The sequence below is a fragment of the Onychostruthus taczanowskii genome, unplaced genomic scaffold, assembly GCF_017590055.1.
Source record: "Onychostruthus taczanowskii isolate IOZ18803 unplaced genomic scaffold, ASM1759005v1 scaffold107, whole genome shotgun sequence".
NCBI lineage: Eukaryota > Metazoa > Chordata > Aves > Passeriformes > Passeridae > Onychostruthus > Onychostruthus taczanowskii.
Genome location: NW_024497297.1, coordinates 709,858 through 727,734, shown reverse-complemented (window position 1 = coordinate 727,734; position 17,877 = coordinate 709,858). Strand labels below are relative to the sequence as shown.

The following is a 17,877-nucleotide window of genomic DNA, read 5'->3' as shown; positions in this document are numbered from 1 at the left end:
TTGGGATCAACCCAGGCATGGAGCTGACCAAAGGACTGCAAGCATGTGTCTTTTCTGGGGACACCCCAAGCCAGTGGTGGGGTGGCTGGGGTGACACGAGGGTCTCTGCAGCTTGTCCACCCCAAGTTCTGCTGGTGCAGTCCAGTCCCAGCTTTTGGGGGAATTTTTGCCATGAAACAGCAGCAGGTGCTCCCCAGCGCTGCCAGTCCCAAAGCAACCTGATGCCCACGTCCTCTGGGTTCATGCAGGGACTAAATTTAAACCTTGGCAAGGAGGAGAGGAAAGCTTCCCGCAGAGCTGGGCTGGCACTTAACCCTTCCCTGCTGAGCTGGGCTGGGCTTGCAGGTGGCATTTGTACCCAGAGGGACTGCAGGGGACCTGCTGTGGGCAGTGCTCACTGGTGTGGTGGCCTTGTGCAAGAAGGAGTGTCTGTGTGGGATTTTCAAACCCCCAAATCCCTTTCTTCATGCTCAGGGACAGGCACAGACTGCCAGGGCAGTGCTGGAGTTGCCATCCCCGGTCCTGCTCCTCCACGGAGCTCCAGGGTGTGTCTGGGGCCATCCCACCTCCTGCAGCACCCACAGCGGGTGCCGGGAAGCGGATGGACAGCGGATGGACAGCGGATGGACAGCGGGTGCACACCACAGCCGGGTGTCCGGTGCTGCTCTCCTGCCACCCTCGCAGCCTCCGGTGGTGTTGAGTCACTTGTCACAGCTGTTGTCACTGTGACCATTGTGGTTTTAGCGGGACCTGGGTGTCAGAGCAGCAGCAGCAGCAAGGACTGTGCTGAGCACGAGTGTTGGAGCAAGGCAGGGGAAAGGCTGGGAGAGCTGGGGCTGCTCACTGGGAGAGAAGGCTCCAGGGAGAGCTCAGAGCCCCTACCAGAGCCTAAAGGGGCTCCAGGAGAGCTGGAGAGGGACTGGGGACGAGGGATGGAGGGACAGGACACAGGGAATGTCTTCATAGTGATACAGGGCAGAGTTAGGTGGGATATTGGGAAGGAATTGTTCCCTGTGAGGATGGGCAGGCCCTGGCACAGGGTGTCCAGAGCTGCTGTGGCTGCCCCTGGATCCCTGGCAGCGTCCAAGGCCAGGCTGGACAGGGCTTGGAGGAGCCTGGGACAGTGGGAGGTGTCCTTGCCATGGCAGGGGGTGGAAGGGAGTGGCCTTTGGGGTTCTTTCCAACCCACACCAGTCTGTGATTCTGTGACCCCCAGGATGCTGTGCACAGCCCCTCTGGGGGTGCTGTGGGAGCAGCAGAACTGTCCGGGCATCGCTGTCACTGCCCTGGCTACAGCCCCAGGCCACCAACGTGCCAAGCCAGGCCACACTGCAGACCTGCAGCTCCTCCTGCTGCTCCCGAGTTTGTCCCTCGGTGTGGAGGCCATGGAGAGACCCCTGGGCTCCTCCTGCCAGATGAAACCCAACCAGCACCTCCCAGCAGCCAGAGCAGGTTGGGCTGTGCCTGTGGGGCACAAACATGTTACAGAACAGCGGGTGGACCCCGGCTGAGCCAGATTTGCTAATTAAACACTCATTTATGTTTAAGCCAGCATGATACTGCCTGTAGCCTCACCACTGCATTTGCTTATTAACCTGGATTTCGTGCCAGCTTGGAGCGTGCTCACCTCAGTGCTGGCAAGCCTGGCACGGGCAGCGAGGAGGGGGAAGGCTGCTGGTAGCTGCTGAAAGCAGGATGTGCCTCTCCCACGCTGGAGCTACTTTTTGCGGCTCCGGAGGAGCAGGAAACACCGGCCCAGCTTGGCAGGGGCTTTCAGAGCCGCCTCGGGTTCAGGAGGGACCTGGGCATCCGGGCCGCGGCAGCAGCCCCTGGGAGGAGCCCAGGCACTGGGACAGCCCGGGGCGCTGTGTGACAGAGGCGCCCAGCCGCCCCCCGAGCCAGGGCGTCCCTGCGGCACAGGGGCAATGCCCGGGCGGCTGCCAGGGCGTCCCTGCGGCACAGGGGCAATGCCCGGGCGGCTGCCAGGGCGTCCCTGCGGCACAGGGGCAATGCCCGGGCGGCTGCCAGGGCGTCCCTGCGGCACAGGGGCAATGCCCGGGCGGCTGCCAGGGCCGTGCGCCCCGAGCCGCAGAGCGGGCCCGGGCTGGGACACGGCGCCGTGCCAGGGGCCAGCCCCTCTCCCAGCCCCTGTCCCGTTCCCGGCATCGTTTGTAACCTCCTGCCTCGTTCCCTGTTCTGTTCCCTATCCCGTGTCCCGTCCCCAGTCCCGTGTCCGTTCCCGCCGAGCCCCACGGCAGGTGCAGGCCGCGCGGCGGGGCCCGCACAGACCCCGGGCCCTCACACACGCAGAGGGCCCACTTCCCGGTCCCCATCCCCATCCCGCTCCCAAGCCCTCGGCCATGTCCCCGCGGCAAATGGCGGCCGCCTCCTCCTCCCCGGCCCCATCCCCGCCATCCCCCGCAACTCTCCCGGCGCCAGGCTCGGACAACCACGGACAGGCACAGCGATGTCACGTCTTTATTTAAAAATAAATAAATATATATACACACACAAACCCACGTTCAAGCGCTTGGTGCACTCAGGAACACCCTCTCCTCCTGTCAGAGCCCCACAAAGAACCCCAAGTACCCTTTGGAGAAGGACAGCGATGCATTTCCACGTCGGGGCTCCGGAGAGGATTCTCCTTTTCCCCGAGGAGCACTGAACAAACACAACTTGTCCTGTTCGTCACCGCAGAGGTCCCAAGCCACACGTCCTTCCTCACAGCACACACCAGGACCAGCACCCTGACCCTGGTTAGGAACAAAACACTTATTGCTTTTGGGGATGTTTTTACCTCCCTCCTGCGTTTCCCAGCTGACTGTGCTTCCCACAGGAGGTCTCCATCAAGTACTCGAGGTTTTTGGATGAAAGGTACAATCTGGTTTCAGTGCAAAGTGCTGTGGAGGAGTTCAAGCTCCGTGCAGGACATTATGAGTCCAGGAAGTTGCCAGATTTGGTTTCCCTACCTGCATCCCTCTACAGTCACACGGGAACGGCAGGGAACATACCAACCCTGGAACAAAGTCCAACCACTTAAATAGATTCTTAATATATTCTACAAGCTATTTAATATATAAAAAGCAACATTATTTTCACTTTTTGTACACTCACGTGCTGAAAAGTGAGAAATACCAGCATTAAGGCTGCCTGCTGTGCCAGCCACCAACCTGGAATCATCACCCGTTTCTGCCCTTAAGCCCTGGCACTAAGAATGCCCAACACCAACCCCCTCAAAAGGCCATTTTCACTGGTGCTTTTCCTGTTCCAGGTGCCCCAAAATTTCAACTCATCTTCCCCACATTCCTACAAGGTTTCTTACAAATGGGGCACAAAAATGCAATTTAGAGTCACTGTGTGCATTTTTTTCTCCTTTTATGACACCCAATCACAGCACTGCTGCTGGCCCTGGACCGTTCTCCTCCTCTCCTGGGATGTTTAGGGCTGGTGTACAGAAGCACCAGGCCTCAAACCAATCCCTCATCCTTGTGCAGACCCCAGGAAAGGTTTTATTCCCAGCTTCCTTTCTTGCCAAACCTCCAAGGGCTGTATGGATGGGACAGGACATGGAGGGGACACACTGTGGCACCAGCATCTCCAGTTCCATCCAGTGAGATTCCTACCCCACTGCACCAGTGCCCAGCCCACAGTCTGAACTTTAAAGGCAGGCTTAATCCTGGCATTTCCCAAGCTTTTGAGTATTTACTCCTTAGGTCTCAGCCAAGGCCACCTGTGCATCCTGTGTGACTCGAGTTTCAGGCATGTGGCAACAGCAGAGCATTGCTCAGGTGTCTCTGACTCCAGTTCCCAGGGTCAGAGGGGAGCAGTGCTGCTCTGTGAGCCCCCACCCCAGGCAGGAATTCCCTGGAAGAGCAACTCATTCCATGCAGGGCATACACCAGACTGCCTCGGGGGGTTCATGGTGTTCAGCTGGAGCAACACGGCTCTAACACTGCTCTGCTGCTCACCAGGACAACCCAGCACCAACCTGCCTTCAAGGCCTGGCTGTGTGAAGGAGGACCAAGAAAAAACAGGACATTGCCACATGGATTTTTCTTTGCAATATCATGTCTACAGTGAAACATTCATAGCTGCTCAACAGAGTAAAAATATGCTACATGAGAACTGTACCAGAAAATGCAGGATCCTGGGAGAGCTGGGGGAGTGTGAAGATAAAAACCAGAAGTGAACAGCCAGCTTTGAAATATGCCACTGGAAACAGAGGAGGGAATGACCACAGTGCTGCTTTCCCAGCAGTCTGGCAGACACTGGAATGGGTGCAATTCCCAGACTCCCATGCTGGTGTCAGGATGGGCACAGCCCTCCCTTGGAGCACCAGAGAATGGGAGAGCTGGGAATGTGCTCAGGGGCTGCCCTCAGGCAGGGACTGTCCCTCCCGCGCTGGAACCACCCCAGCTCTGTGGCACAGCCCGGAGGGACAGGGGGAGGTGACACCCAGCCCCAGCACGGCACTCTCCGGGGATCCAGGGGCTGCAGATCCATAGGAAACAAGGGAAGCAGAGAGAAGCCTGCTCTCCTGGGAAGCACACACAGCCTGGATGGCAGACAAACCACCCACACAGCTGGGGTCTGAGCTCAGAGCGTGTCCTGGGGAATGAATTTACAAAGTGCCACTGGTCCTTGGACCCGAATCTAATGTACAGGATATATTACAGCAAACAGCAGCCCTGCAGCTTGTGCCAGCCCCTCTCTGCACTGCCTGCAGGAGGACTCCGATATCTATGCTCTTTACAACAGACTCCTTCCTTTTCACATGGAGGAAAATAAAAACATAAGTTAGACCAGCAATAAATAAAAGTATGGAACGTGTGCGTCCTGGTCAGCCCCCTTTATGCATCCCAATCAGACTGGAGAGCTTCTCACAGTGCTCAAGTTTCAGGGACTCTGCTTTCTGTTTTAACCGCTCATCTCTGTAGAGCTTGGCCAAATTGGACAAATCAGACTCTGAAAGATGAAAAAAAAAGATGTATTAGGATGAAGCCCTGAGCCTCCTTTAAAGAACTGTTTTTAAGTGCTTTGTTATCCTTGTGGCACTTCTAAATTTTAATTTTGGTGGGTATTGAAGCCAGGAGGTGAACAGCTACGCAAGCGACTCGTCTGAAAGGCCTCCCTGCCCTTTCATTAACAATCTCAAATGTACTTTGCATTTTGTTCCCCTTCTTCTCAAAAGCTACATAAAACTGAAATAATTCCATTGTTTAAATTATTTCCTCCCAGTAATTCAGAGAAGTTGCTTTTGCTGATTAGCTGAGGAAGTCTTAATATAGGTTTCTCCCCGCAGAATAATTTGTCTGCAGGATTAGATGCACCGAGGAGAACAGCAGTAATTTACTTCTGAAAAGGTCAACATCTCCGTAAGCACGGGCTACCTGATGACACTCCATTTTCCAAAGAGCTTTTATACGCCTTACAAGCCCCTCATTTTACAAAATTATTCAGAGTGGAAAGAACTTCAATAGATCCTTTCATGCCTTACGAATTCTGTCCCTGTCCCACTGAAATTTAAAGCCATTTACCCTCCTCCCACTCACTGAAAAGCTTCACAAACTGACAGGCAGGAACAGCTCATTTTAGAGCACTAATCCATTTCCAGGTTTATAACCAAATGCCACTCAAGCAGTGCTGGGCACAGCCTTGTCAAGCCTCCAGTAAAAACCAGGCTCAGGTAATTGTCCCTGAGCCCAGGGTCCCTGGAGCTGTGCACTGGAGAATCTCAGTTTACACTTATCCAATTGAGGAAAATTATTCCCTGCACTTTTGACAGCGTTCATTCCATCACATTTGCTCCTTGTGGGTTTCAATCTGTTACAAAGTAGTTCTTCTGAAGCCTTTTCTCCAAGGAGGTTCTAAAATATTGAATTCCAACTACATTTACACTGGATATACAGAAGAAATTCCTCCCTGTGAGGGTGGGCAGGCCCTGGCTCAGGGTGCCCAGAGCAGCTGTGGCTGCCCCAGGATCCCTGGCAGTGCCCAAGGCCAGGCTGGACATTGGGGCTTGGAGGAGCCTGGGACAGCGGGAAGTGTCCCTGCTCATGGCAAGGGGTGGAATTGGATGAGCTTTAAGGCCCTTTCCAACCCAAACCATTCCATGATTCTGTGATACTTATCCTGACTTGGTTTTCAGTTGCCTCTTTGTGAGCCCAAGCTCTCTGCAGTCTCACTTTACAACTGAGCCATCCCAGCTGAAACATCTCCTGTAAAACCTGGCATGTGCTTTTTGAACTTAACTGTACCCCAGATTTCAGAAGACCCAAACCCACAGCACACCTAACTTTCACATACTGCTCCGCTGAGTCTGCTGCAGCACTGTAAAACTGACTGGCTGAACAAGGTACAACCAATCCATTATTTTAAAGGTTTTTCTTAAGGTTGTTGGACACCAGGTAATGCTTTTCAAGTCTTAAAATGAAGGACTTTAAAACCCAAGCTGTTCCTGAACATCTCTGTCTGTTTTGCTGGTGCTCAAGGGAAATATGCCCTCAGTAAACACAACAAATGTACTATAAATAGGCATTCAACTGACAAAAAGCTCATCACACCAATTCCAACACTTCAGCAAGGATTAAGGGACCAGCACTGTGCAGCAACAGCTGACTAAGAACTGCCTCAGCATCTGCAGAACATTTCCCCAGCACTCCATCCTGTACTCAGAGTTTATTTTTACAAAAATGACTGTCCTAAGGTCAGCCCAGTCCCAGCTACGGCCAGGATGGGAAGCACTCTGAAAACGGTGAGTTTTTAATGACAGCAGTGGCCTCAGGCTATGCTAACTGTGGCTGCTGTGAATGTATTTGTAGCTGGTGACCAACACAACCCCTGAGTGCACAAAGCTCTGGAGGAGCATGGCTTGGCAGGCACTTGGCATTCCAGGCTGGATCATCTCCCCTCTCTGGCTCCTGGGCTCTCTCAGACTCACAAACCTTGTCCCCTCTTTGGGACTGGGCTCTCCCCAGCTCCAGCTCTCTGTGAAAGAGACAATGTGGAGACTTTCAACTGCACGAGGTCAATTAAAGGGATTTTTCTGTAAGAAATAAATTCTCCCCTTTAGCAAGCGTACATTTATGAGTATGAACATCCACACTATCCCTGGAGGCTGCTCCTGCCAGCCACAGATAATCAAAGCTGATAAATCAAACACACCAAAAACTTCAGGGCTTTTAAGGTCTTATATTATATATTATTTTCCTTTTTAACTTCAGAGCCTACATATTTTTTATTTCTCTTTAAAAGCAGGATTGGTAACTTTTATGTAAAATAAGCCAAAACAAGCCTTCCCATCAAACACCTGTAAAGAACCTGGAGTCAGCAACACTAGTTACCTCTCCTTTAGGATTAAATGAGTCTTCTTTAGATAAATTGGTAAAGAAACTGAAAACAAGTGCAAAGACACCTTTTAGGAGTGTGCTGAGGAGTGTTCTGCACAGAGTAATTAAAAACCCTCACCAGTGTGTGAAAGCAGCTTGTCTGCTGCTACTGTACATTCACACAACTTGTTCCAGCTTCCTTTACACACAGCACCACTCGGTGTTGACTCATTTGAAGGTGATGAGCACTTTAGGTGAGTAAAATCACTGAATAAAACCAGTCACAACATTCCAGCCTAAGCTACTCCTTGTGATTTATTTCTTACCATTCTGCAAACAGCAGGAATTTGCTGTCTCTTCAACGAAACAGATTAGTAGCAATTAACAAGCAATAAAACATGGGTTAACACGGCTTTTTTTGTGCCACTGATCCACTCAGGGCTGAGTGAGAATAACGATTTTGAACGCTCACATCTGTGTTCTTCCTTTCTGCATTCAATTCTTGTTTTTCAAAGACTTGAAAATGGTGAAAAACATGATCTCTAACTCAGCTAAAGATAGAAAATGCAAATAACACCCAAACCACGGAAACATGCTCTGAAAACTGATACCAGGAACACAGCCCACTGCAAGGGAGCCAAGAGCACCTGGACACACTCTGGACTCTTGGAGAAATTTTAAGGAAAAAGTTACAGAAACTTCTTGTGGAGACAGTCAAAGCAAAACTGGTTCTGCTCCAACAAAGGAAACATGGAATAAGTGATGTCTCAAGATCTCTTCCAGCCTAGCAATCTGTCAGGGCTGGATAAATGTGGTGGGTTGTATGTTTAAAACAGCACTAAGGGTTATTCAAGCATAAAACCTGAGTGGAAAAAAGTGTCTCAAATGGTGAAGTCTACTTTCCACTCATCTCTCAGAATCACTTAAAATGGATTTTGACAGATCTCAAGAATAGCAAATTCACTGTTAGGAGCAGATGTGAGACACCTTAAACCAGTGCAAGGCTGAGATGTTACAAGGATTGGAAACTGAGGCTAAAACCAGCAGAGCTTTGTGAAGCACAGCCACCCCCCAGCCCCTGAAACACCCTTGGGACAGAAATAACTTACTTTGCTGTTTCTCCTTCCAGCAGCTGGTCTGAATATAGTCTATGTAATCTTTCTCAACTGTTTTCTCAAGCTCCTCAAGTTCTGCTCCTTGATAATTATTTTCAAAGTTTTTATCAACATAGTAAGGCACCTGCAAGTGCTCTGTTTCTCTGCTCACAACGTGGCCTATGGACCTGTGGGAGCAGAAGGGAGAAATCAGATGTTTCAGCAGTTCAGACCCCAAAAAACCAAGAGCTGTTTCTCCATATTAGCACTTCTAGAGGAAAATATTTACAGGAATGTTTGTACAGTTCATTTCTGCAGGATTATGGCTCCCTCAACCATCCAGTCAGGAAATTACAATCTCAGGGACAGCAAGCTGTGCAGTACAGACAGAACCCACCATCCTGCTACAATCATCAGAAAATATCCCAGAGTCTGTAGACTTAGGGCACAATGCAGCTGCATCTGGATTTTCCCATTTTTTGGATCCTTTAGTAGAAATACAATTTAGCAGGGGGGGAATTCTAGTTACACTTTTCTTCAGGGTTTTATAATCGTAAGTAAGCAAAGTGAGGCATGGAACAGGATGGAAAATACCTGTAGGAAGAATCAGCCCATCTGACACAGTTACTGGGTTAAACCACACTCCTGGAGTGAACTTCCTTATTTAAGCAGATACCCAAGGCCTCTGCTCAAGTCACTGCCCACAGAGAGAGGCAGAGAGCCAAAACACAAAGGTTACACTCAAAAGAATCCTGTTTGTCCCTTTTTCCTGAACTCCTCTTTTCCTTCTCCTCCCTGTGTCTCAGAGGTGCCCCCAGTTTCTTTTGGTTTTTAGGCTGTTCAGTGTTTTAATGCTATGATTTAGATAAACAGCCTAACTCTGAACCAGGCTCAGGCCTGACTATCCCCCATCACCAGGAGAAGGGGAGGTGGTGAAGAAAAGCAGCTCAGCTGCTGTGGGGGCAGCGTGGGAGGTTTCACATGGGACTGGCAGATAGCAAAAACACTCCCTGGGAAAAAAAAGCCACCCTAAAAACATCCACCCTCCTGCTCTTTCCTGAGGGCCTCACACTGACATCGTGTGGTAAAACGATGAGGGGTGTTGGGCTGCTCTGGCAGAGCGGAGCAGGGCAAGGCTGGACTTGAGCAGTTTTACTCCCAGAAGGGAACAAGAGGACTATTTGGAGCACTCTGCTGGTTGCCCCAAACCTGCCAATCCCACTCCTCTGTCAGTAAGGGCCAGCCCAGGTCAGCTCTTTCCCTCCTCCAGCCCTGGAAGCTGAGAGCAGCACGTGGGTTTTCCTCTGCCCCACAAGCTCCCAGGACAGCAGCTCTGCTGGGGTCCTTCTGCTCCCAGAGCCTGCTAGCCCCCAGGGCCCTGCTTCTCTGCAGAGGTTAAACCAGGGCATTTCAAGGCTTTAATGGTTTGTTGAGCTTCCAGTGGAATTCATGCTCCAGAAAAGATTTGGATTTATACTGCAAACCACAGGTTTCATTTTTTAGCTGCTTTCCAGAGGAACCTCAGGGGTGATCCACAGATTCTGGGGTTTGGTCAGATGAGAGGCTGATCTACATCCACAGTCCCCATCCTGTATCACTGTGCAAAACCATTCCATGCCAGCTGAGGAAGGTTTCTGACCCTCACAGTTCAGCACCCTGTGCACTGAAGCACTCCACAGGTAACTTCACAGCGCTCAGAACTCACCAGAGCAGGCTGCTGGTATTTCCTTATTTACAAACTGGTAACATTTTTTATAAAAAGTAGAACATTAACGTGCATTTTGCTATCAAACTCAACTTCCATCAGCCTCCATACTGCAAACAGCAGCAGCAGAAAAATGTGGTTTTAAAGGACTTACGATTTGTAGAATAAGCTGTAGGGTGGGTTGGTGGCCATCAGCTGGGTTATGACTGACACTATTATGATGATGAAAACTGGCATCAACTGGATAAATGCAGAGTATGAATTCTGAAAAGTACAAGGATTAGCAGTCAAGAAAATACAGAGATGGAAAAAGGCATCTGTTCACAGAAGCCAGGCTATCAATCACTGATCAACAAGTTACATGTAAAGTCTGAAGAAAAAAGAGGAAGTACTTTGGGATTTTGAGAGGGAAGACACTGTAATTTCTAAATAACCTTTATTAATAATATCAGAACACTCTTGGACACAATTTTCTTTCCCTTTCTTTCTGCCCCTTCCTTCACAGTGCCCACAGCACTACTGTACCTGTCAGTGTCCAATCCAGCCTGCAGGAACACCCTGCAATTCCTGAGTGCCTACAGCTTTCCTGCACCCTCTGAATTTGCTCTCCATTGTAAAGATCTCAGCCTCTGCCCAAGCCCTGCATTTAATGCCTGAGCAGTAAAGGGTTAAGAGCTCCCATGCAGTGTAACTTCAGACAGGATGCAAGCACCCGGACCTTTGATTTCATTTGGCAGAACAAAAGAGTGGAAACACTATCAAAGAGAAAACACTGATCTTTCCTTCTGCTCTTCCATTTCTTTCTAAACTGGCTTCTAAAATGCCTTTTCTTATGCAGAGGAAAATATCATATGGAGCTCTTTAGGCTTTGCCCTCTGCCTTGGGATAGCAACAAGGATTCCTGATGCAGCAGTAGGTGGGATTCACAGGATCCCAGGATCACTGAGGTTGGAAAAGTTCTCCCAGACCATGGAGTCCAAGCTGTGCCTGATCCCTACTTTGTCCCCAGCCCAGAGCACTCAGTGCCACCTCCAGTCCTATCCAGGACACCTCCAGGGATGGGCACTCCAAACCCCCCTGGGCAGCCCCTGCCAATCCCTGAGCACCCTTTCTATGGAGAATTCCTGCTGCTGTCCCCCCTGAGCCTGCCCTGGCCCAGCCTGAGGCCGTTCCCTCTCCTCCTGTCCCTGTTCCCTGGAGCACAGCCCGACCCCCCCGGCTGTCCCCTCCTATCAGGGACTTCTGCAGAGCCACAAGGTCCCCCCTGAGCCTCCTTTTCTCCAGGCTGAGCCCCTTTCCAGCTCCCTCAGCCTCTCCTGGGGCTCCAGCCCCTTCCCAGCTCTGTTCCATTCCCTGGACACGCTCCAGCTCCTCACTGTCTTTCCTGAAATGAGGGGCTGGATTCACTTCTCCCAGCTTAGCTGTCTGTCAGCTGTACCAGGTTTTTTTTTTCTGAGCCTGATACTCACAAGGCAAAACTCATCTTCCTTGGAGAATGATCCCTGGAGGTTAACAGACTGTCTCCAGAGGAAGATCTTGCCAAGTCAGGTGGCAGGTGTGTATGTGCACTGACAACAAAGGACACCTTGTGCCTCATCTGGAAGTCTCAGTTGGCAGCAATGTGTCCCAAGCCCATCCTGTCCCCAGCTGGAAGAGGCCTGTGCAGGCCCTGGGTGCTCATTTACTGAAGGATTAAAAACACACTGAGGACAAGCCACTACTTCCACATCTATCACCAGTCCCCATTTGGACTCGTTGTTGGATTACCAAGCACTGGAGCTTGCAAAAAGCAAGCAGCAGCAAAACCCTCAGTGACAGAAACTGGAGTGCCTGAGATGCTGTAAATACAACAGATCTTTACAGCAGCGGTTAATAAAAGCCAATCCAGTGACAAAGAAAACACCCAGTGTGGCTGCGGCCCTTGAGAATCAACACTGAGCACTCAAGCATGGGAGGGTTCGTCCTGGCTTTGGAAGAGGATCCCTCACCCTGCTGAGCTGTTTAAATATTTAAGCTGAGGAGATCTCTGTTCCTGGCTACCTGTGGCCTGTGCTCCTCCTCCTCTGGCTCCTGTGTCCACGCCCTCTCGGCCCGGTGCCTCCGTGGGTAATAGTGAGCATCTCTGGCTACATTGGAGAACATGTGGATATTCCCTGCAAAGAAACCAGGACAGACTCATGTCTCACCCAGCTGCTGGTACTCACCTGCATTCCTCAGCTTCTACTGAATTATCCAGGTTTATACTCCACAGCCAGAATTACAGCTGGGAGATCTCAAAGTAAAAAGCACAAACCGCCTCAGAATTAAACCAGCACAATGTTATTCCAAAAAGTCTACCAGAGAAATTGTAGTGTGCTCCACTCCATCTTAATTTAAATCAAGCTGCAGAAACATGTTCTGATTTGTATGATTTTATCTCATATTTTAATGCTGTTCGTGTCACATTCACTTGCAAGGCTGTGGCAGGAAAATGAATTTGCTTCACCATGCTCAGGCTGTGAATTATGGTCTCCCATAATTACTGAATGTGGTCTTCTACCCTCATTTCTAATTCCTCTGCCTTCAAGCCATTAATAATTTCACTTAATTATTCTATAATAAAGAAAGAGATTTTTAAAAGAGTAAAAAAGGAGAACCATTCAGGATTTTCTTTCCTGCACACAGAATGTGGTTGATTTATTTAAAAAAATCTAAAATGAAGGAAGAATTGCATTTGCTGCTTCAATTTGAAGCCCAGGATCTGATTTTATCACCATATGAATATCTTAATAATAGCTGTGCTCTCCTCTTTTGAAATTCAGAATATCTTTGTGTTAGAGAATTGAAATCTGTGGCTTATCTTCACAACAGAAATGCAAAACTATTTTTAAGCCCTGGGAAAGATGTCACATTATTTTATACTCTTATCCTGTCCTTTTTTTGAGTTTCCCAAAGAATTCTGCAAGAAACCTGGGCAAAGGTGACCTCTGCTATTGTGTCAAAACCTCTGTTCCACTGCTTGTTCAAAGATTTTCCAAGCTTCAGGCATGTGTGCAGTCAGAGCTCCAACAGTGAGCCAAGCCAGGCTGGCTCCAAGGAGGAAAGTTTCTTTTGGGAAAAAAAAAGAAAGTTTATTTCTATCATTCAACATTGCTCAGACAGGATTTTATCAAGCTGTGAAAAGAACCAGCCAATCTGGGAAAGGAAGAATGGCTTTTACAGGGGTGCCTAGAAAAAAAGTTTTCCAAAATTTTAAGTTTCTCCAAGGATTTCTGGCAGTAGTTGCTTTTGTTCCACGTGCATTTATTTTTTAGGTGAAGAACTTGTATCCTCTCTTCATTACAACTGCAACACTCTGCCAAGTGGAGTCTCCTTTGAGTTTTATCACGTTTAACATTTTAATTTAACTATTTTTCCATGGAATATCCATATAGGAAATCTGCTCAGTAAAAATAAAGCCATAAACCTGCCCTCAAAAGCCCAGTGAGGAAACTCTTGTTTACTGCCAACACCTACTACTAAAAAATTATATTTTTATTTTTTTACTTTTTGCTGCTTTGCCAAAAATTCCCATTTCCTCCTTCATGCCAGTCTCCCTGATCAACCTGCCATGGCCCATACTCAAACTCCTCCTACAGCTCCTCAATTTCCTGTCCTCAACTCCAAGCATCCCTGTCCCCCACAGGCCCCACACAGGACACATCCAGATGCAATTCCTTGCACACTCAGAGATGGAAAACTTGCAGACTCCAGCTGGAATTACACCATGCTGGGGTTGGCTCTGCATATCCACTGGTGCAAGTGTGGGATCCAAGGTCCCCTTAGCTGCAACATGCACCATCCACAGGCCCATTCAATGAGGGTGATGTCCCACACAGGACACATCCAGATGCAATTCCTTGCACACTCAGAGATGGAAAACTTGCAGACTCCAGCTGGAATTACACCATGCTGGGGTTGGCTCTGCATATCCACTGGTGCAAGTGTGGGATCCAAGGTCCCCTTAGCTGCAACATGCACCACTCACAGCAAGCTTTAGTAAGTAACCACTCGTCTGTGTGTCTTCAGGCTGTAGTAAGTGGTGTGCACCTCACTTTGTGACACCTTGGTGGTGAAAAGTTCCTGGGAGTGCTAAAGCAATTCCTTAGATGCTGCCAGGAAGGCCCTTGAAGTCCTCACAACCTTCAGATTTCCTTTTAATGCAGTGATCTTGCAGGATCTTTCTATTTTTCCTACAAATCCAAATGCCAAGGGTGGGCTGAGACATGTACCGAGCTGCTCCAGGTGCAGTAACACTGATCCCATTGCTGTAACACTGATCCTGCACACCCCTGGATCCTTCCTGGCAGGCAGCACTCGCTGAGCTCCCAGGCTGTGATTCCACTACAGCACAGGCTGCTGTGAATCACAGGAGCTCCTGTTTCCCTGAGACCCCAGCTCCAGGAGCTGGGCCCTGCTGGCCTGGAATGCTGTCAGGTGCCTCAAGTACAACCAGGCATGGAACTGTTCATGTTGGACAAGACGTCTGAGGTCACTGAGTCCAACCATCATGGAAAACAACTCTGATCCCTTCTCATTCACACCCTGTGTTACCTCCCACACCATTACTGGCTTCAGATGATGGAGGGAATAAAAGAAAGGCAGGAATCAAATGTGAGAATGTTTCTGCTCTTTTCAGATGTATCATCAACTCCCTGAGCAGTCCCAAGGGAACTTCCTCATGGTTTACAGAATCACAGAATATGCTGAGTTGGAAGAGACTCCCATGGATCATCCAGCCCCCGGCCCTGCAGACACCCCAGCAATCCCCCCTGTGCATCCCTGCTGTCCAAAGGCTCCTGGAGCTCTGGCAGCCTCGGGGCTGTGCCCATTCCCTGGGGAGCCTGGGCAGTGCCAGCACCCTCTGGGGGGAGAAAGGAATTCTCCCAGAATCCAGCCTGGCCCTGCCCTGGCCCAGCTCCAGCCATTCCCTCAGGGTTAGTCAGTCTACTGCCCTTTGAAACCACTGCAGCCAGGTACTGACCTGTAGGGAAGTGCCCACCAAAAAACACATTGAATATCTCTTCTGGTGTGATGTCTGCTTCAAATTCTGTGTAGTAATTGTAGTGCCTGGCCTGGCCAGTGCTGACGTGCTCGTGGTCACTGCCGAGTTCATCGTAGCGGAGCCGTTTCTCAGGGTTGCTCAGAACTGCAAAAGCATTGCCTATTGCTGGAGAGGGAATTAAAACCAGTGTTACATTCCCAGAGCTCACACTTTTGGAAGTGGAGCAGCAACAAAAAGTCCAAACAAGCCTAGGAAATCTGTGCTTGACCAAAGATTGAGCTACTTCTATAAAAGATGTGTAACAGCCCTGCCACTACCTGTGATGGAAACCACTCCTGCTGTCACTGATAACAGGAGAAACACAAAAGTGTCCAAGTATATGGAGGGACTTGAAATATTTGTAAAACTGACATGAGAGTTCACTTCAGCCAAGAAATTGGGTGAGAATGGAGAATTTTATCAGCTCAAGCCAAATGCAAGTTTGGTCTGAGTGCACCTCCATATCCCACAGACAATTAACACAAAGTTAATAACTGCAGGCACCAATTAAAATGCATAGGGCTATCCCAAGTACTTCCTGCTGGCTGAGATGCTCCTGAAGCTGTGTGGCACATCTATTTCACACCTCACATCCAACCACTCAGAAGGGTTTGTTTGGCTCATCTTCTTCTTTGACCTCTGACAGAACAAGTTCATAGACAAATACAACCCAAACACAAACAAATAAAAAACAGCACTCCAGAAGCTCCTTGTTCTAACAGACTGAATGAGTCACTGGCTTTCCCCATGCCAGGCTGCTTGGAAAGGAGAAATATGTATGAGTTTAGACAGTAACACTGCAGCATCACTGAGAACTCCAGACACAGCACACTGGATTCAATTTCATATTCCCATACATATATATAAAAATAAAAATTTATTCATGACAAGGTGCAGTTATTGATGACAAGCACTCAATTCTCCTGCATGGCCAGTGCAAGTTCCAAGTTCTGAACCTTCTTCAGTACCATGGAATCCCAGAATGGCTTGGGTTGGAAGCAACCATGAAGATCACCTAATTCCAGTTCCCTGCCATCAGCAGGGACAGCTCCCACTTGACGAGGTTGTTCCAAGCACCATCCAAGTTGGTCTTAGACACTTCCAGGGATCCAGGGGCAGCCACATCTGCTCTGGGCACCCTGTGCCAGGGCCTCAGCACCCTCACAGGGAAGAATTTCTTCCTAATATCCCATCCATCCGTGCCCTCTGACAGTGTAGATGACATTCCCTGTGTCCTGCTCCTCCAGATCCTTGTAAAACTTCTCAGAAGCATCTGGGTATGGGACCTGGGATGCATTTCCCATCGTTTCTAAGGGAGACGCGTATTTTGCAGACAGAAATGCAAACCCTGCGGAGCCGCAGCAGGGCTCTGTGAAGACGCTGCTGTGTCCGTAACCCCGCCCGGCGCCGTGGGCCGGCGGGCCCCTGTGCACCGGCGCTGCCCTCACGGCGCCCCCCGGGCCCCCTCACCTTTAAAGGCCTCGGTGGCTCCGGGCGCGCGGTTCTTGTCGGGGTGGAACTTGAGGGCCAGCCTGCGGTACGCCCGCTTCAGCTCCTCCTCGCCGGCGTCCCGGCTCACGCCCAGGATCTCGTAGTAATCCCGGCACCGCTTGATCCTGAGGGCGCACACGGGGTTATACCAGGGCGCCCCGGGCCCGCTCACCGCTGCGCCCCGGGCTCACCCTGCCCCTCCCCGCCGCCCCCGTGCTCCCGCGGACCGCGCGCTGCCGCTCACCGCTGCACCCCGTCCAGCTGCTCGGCCGTGTAGGTCATGTCGGACCGCGGCCGCTGCCGCCCCTCGCTCACCGCCCGCTGCCCCGCGCCGCCATCTTGTGCGCGGGGGCTGCTGGGAGCGGGCCCGGCGGCGCCGGCGGTGCGTGACGTCACGGCGAAGGGCGCTGACGTCATGGGGGTTCTGAGGGGAGCGGGAGGTCATGGAATGGTGGAATTGTGGAATGTCCCGAGCAGGAAAGGATCCACCAGGATCATCCAGTCCAGCTCCTGGCCCTGCACAGACACCCCAACAATCCCCCCTGTGCATCCCTGGCAGCGCTGTCCAAAGGCTCCTGGAGCTCTGGCAGCCTCGGGCCGTGCCCATTCCCAGGGGAGCCTGGGCAGTGCCAGCACCCTCTGGGGGAAGAACCTTTCCCTGGTGTCCATCCCAAAGCTCCCCCTGCAGCCGCTCCCTCCTTCCCTGAGCTGTGCCCTCGGCTCCTCTGCTGCAGCTGAACCAGCCCAGTGCCCACAGCCCTCCTTGGGTGGCTCCTCCAGAGCCTTCCCAGCCCCAGCACCTCCTTCGGGCACTCTGGAGCAGCTTCAGAAAGGGCCTGGGGGCGCTGGTGACAGCAGCTGAACGTGAGCCCAAGGTGGGCAAGAGGCCGATGGCCCCTGGGCTGTGCCAGCCCGGGGGTGGCAGCAGGACCAGGGCAGTGCCCGTCCCCTGTGCTGGCACTGCTGGGGCACCTCAAGGGCCGTGTCCTGTTCTGGCCCCTCACTACAGGACATTTCCTGGTTGCCTCCATCACTGCTAATGCTGTTGGTGGTTTCCCCTCATTCCACCTGCCAGGGTCACCTTCCACCATCCCAGGCTCTTCCAAGCCCCATCCAGCCTGGCTTTGGACACTTGCAGGGATCCAGGGGCAGCCATAGTGTCTCTGGGCACCCTGTGCCAGGGCCTGCCCACCCTCA

General features: G+C 50.9%; 2 protein-coding genes across 3 annotated transcripts; one reads left to right on the top strand and one right to left on the bottom strand.

The window, feature by feature from the left end:
- The first annotated feature begins 17 nt into the window (after positions 1-17).
- Positions 18-2,327, top strand: LOC121342807. Its single transcript, XM_041417488.1, has 2 exons — positions 18-1,452; positions 1,549-2,327. The coding sequence occupies exons 1-2, from the start codon at positions 18-20 to the stop codon at positions 1,686-1,688; spliced, it is 1,575 nt and encodes a 524-aa protein (XP_041273422.1). The 3' UTR covers positions 1,689-2,327.
- Positions 2,328-2,454: 127 nt separating this feature from the next.
- DNAJC18 (DnaJ heat shock protein family (Hsp40) member C18) lies at positions 2,455-17,108 on the bottom strand. 2 transcript variants are annotated; one of them, XM_041417503.1, is made up of 7 exons: positions 16,925-17,108; positions 16,660-16,805; positions 15,130-15,315; positions 12,168-12,280; positions 10,282-10,391; positions 8,438-8,610; positions 2,455-4,965 (listed from the first exon to the last, which is right to left on the bottom strand). In XM_041417503.1, the coding sequence occupies exons 1-7, from the start codon at positions 17,095-17,097 to the stop codon at positions 4,841-4,843; spliced, it is 1,026 nt and encodes a 341-aa protein (XP_041273437.1). In that variant the 5' UTR covers positions 17,098-17,108; the 3' UTR covers positions 2,455-4,840. The 2 variants fall into 2 exon arrangements, with proteins under 2 accessions (XP_041273437.1, XP_041273446.1); XM_041417512.1 differs by having other exon boundaries at positions 2,455-2,753.
- Between the last annotated feature and the right edge of the window lie 769 nt (positions 17,109-17,877).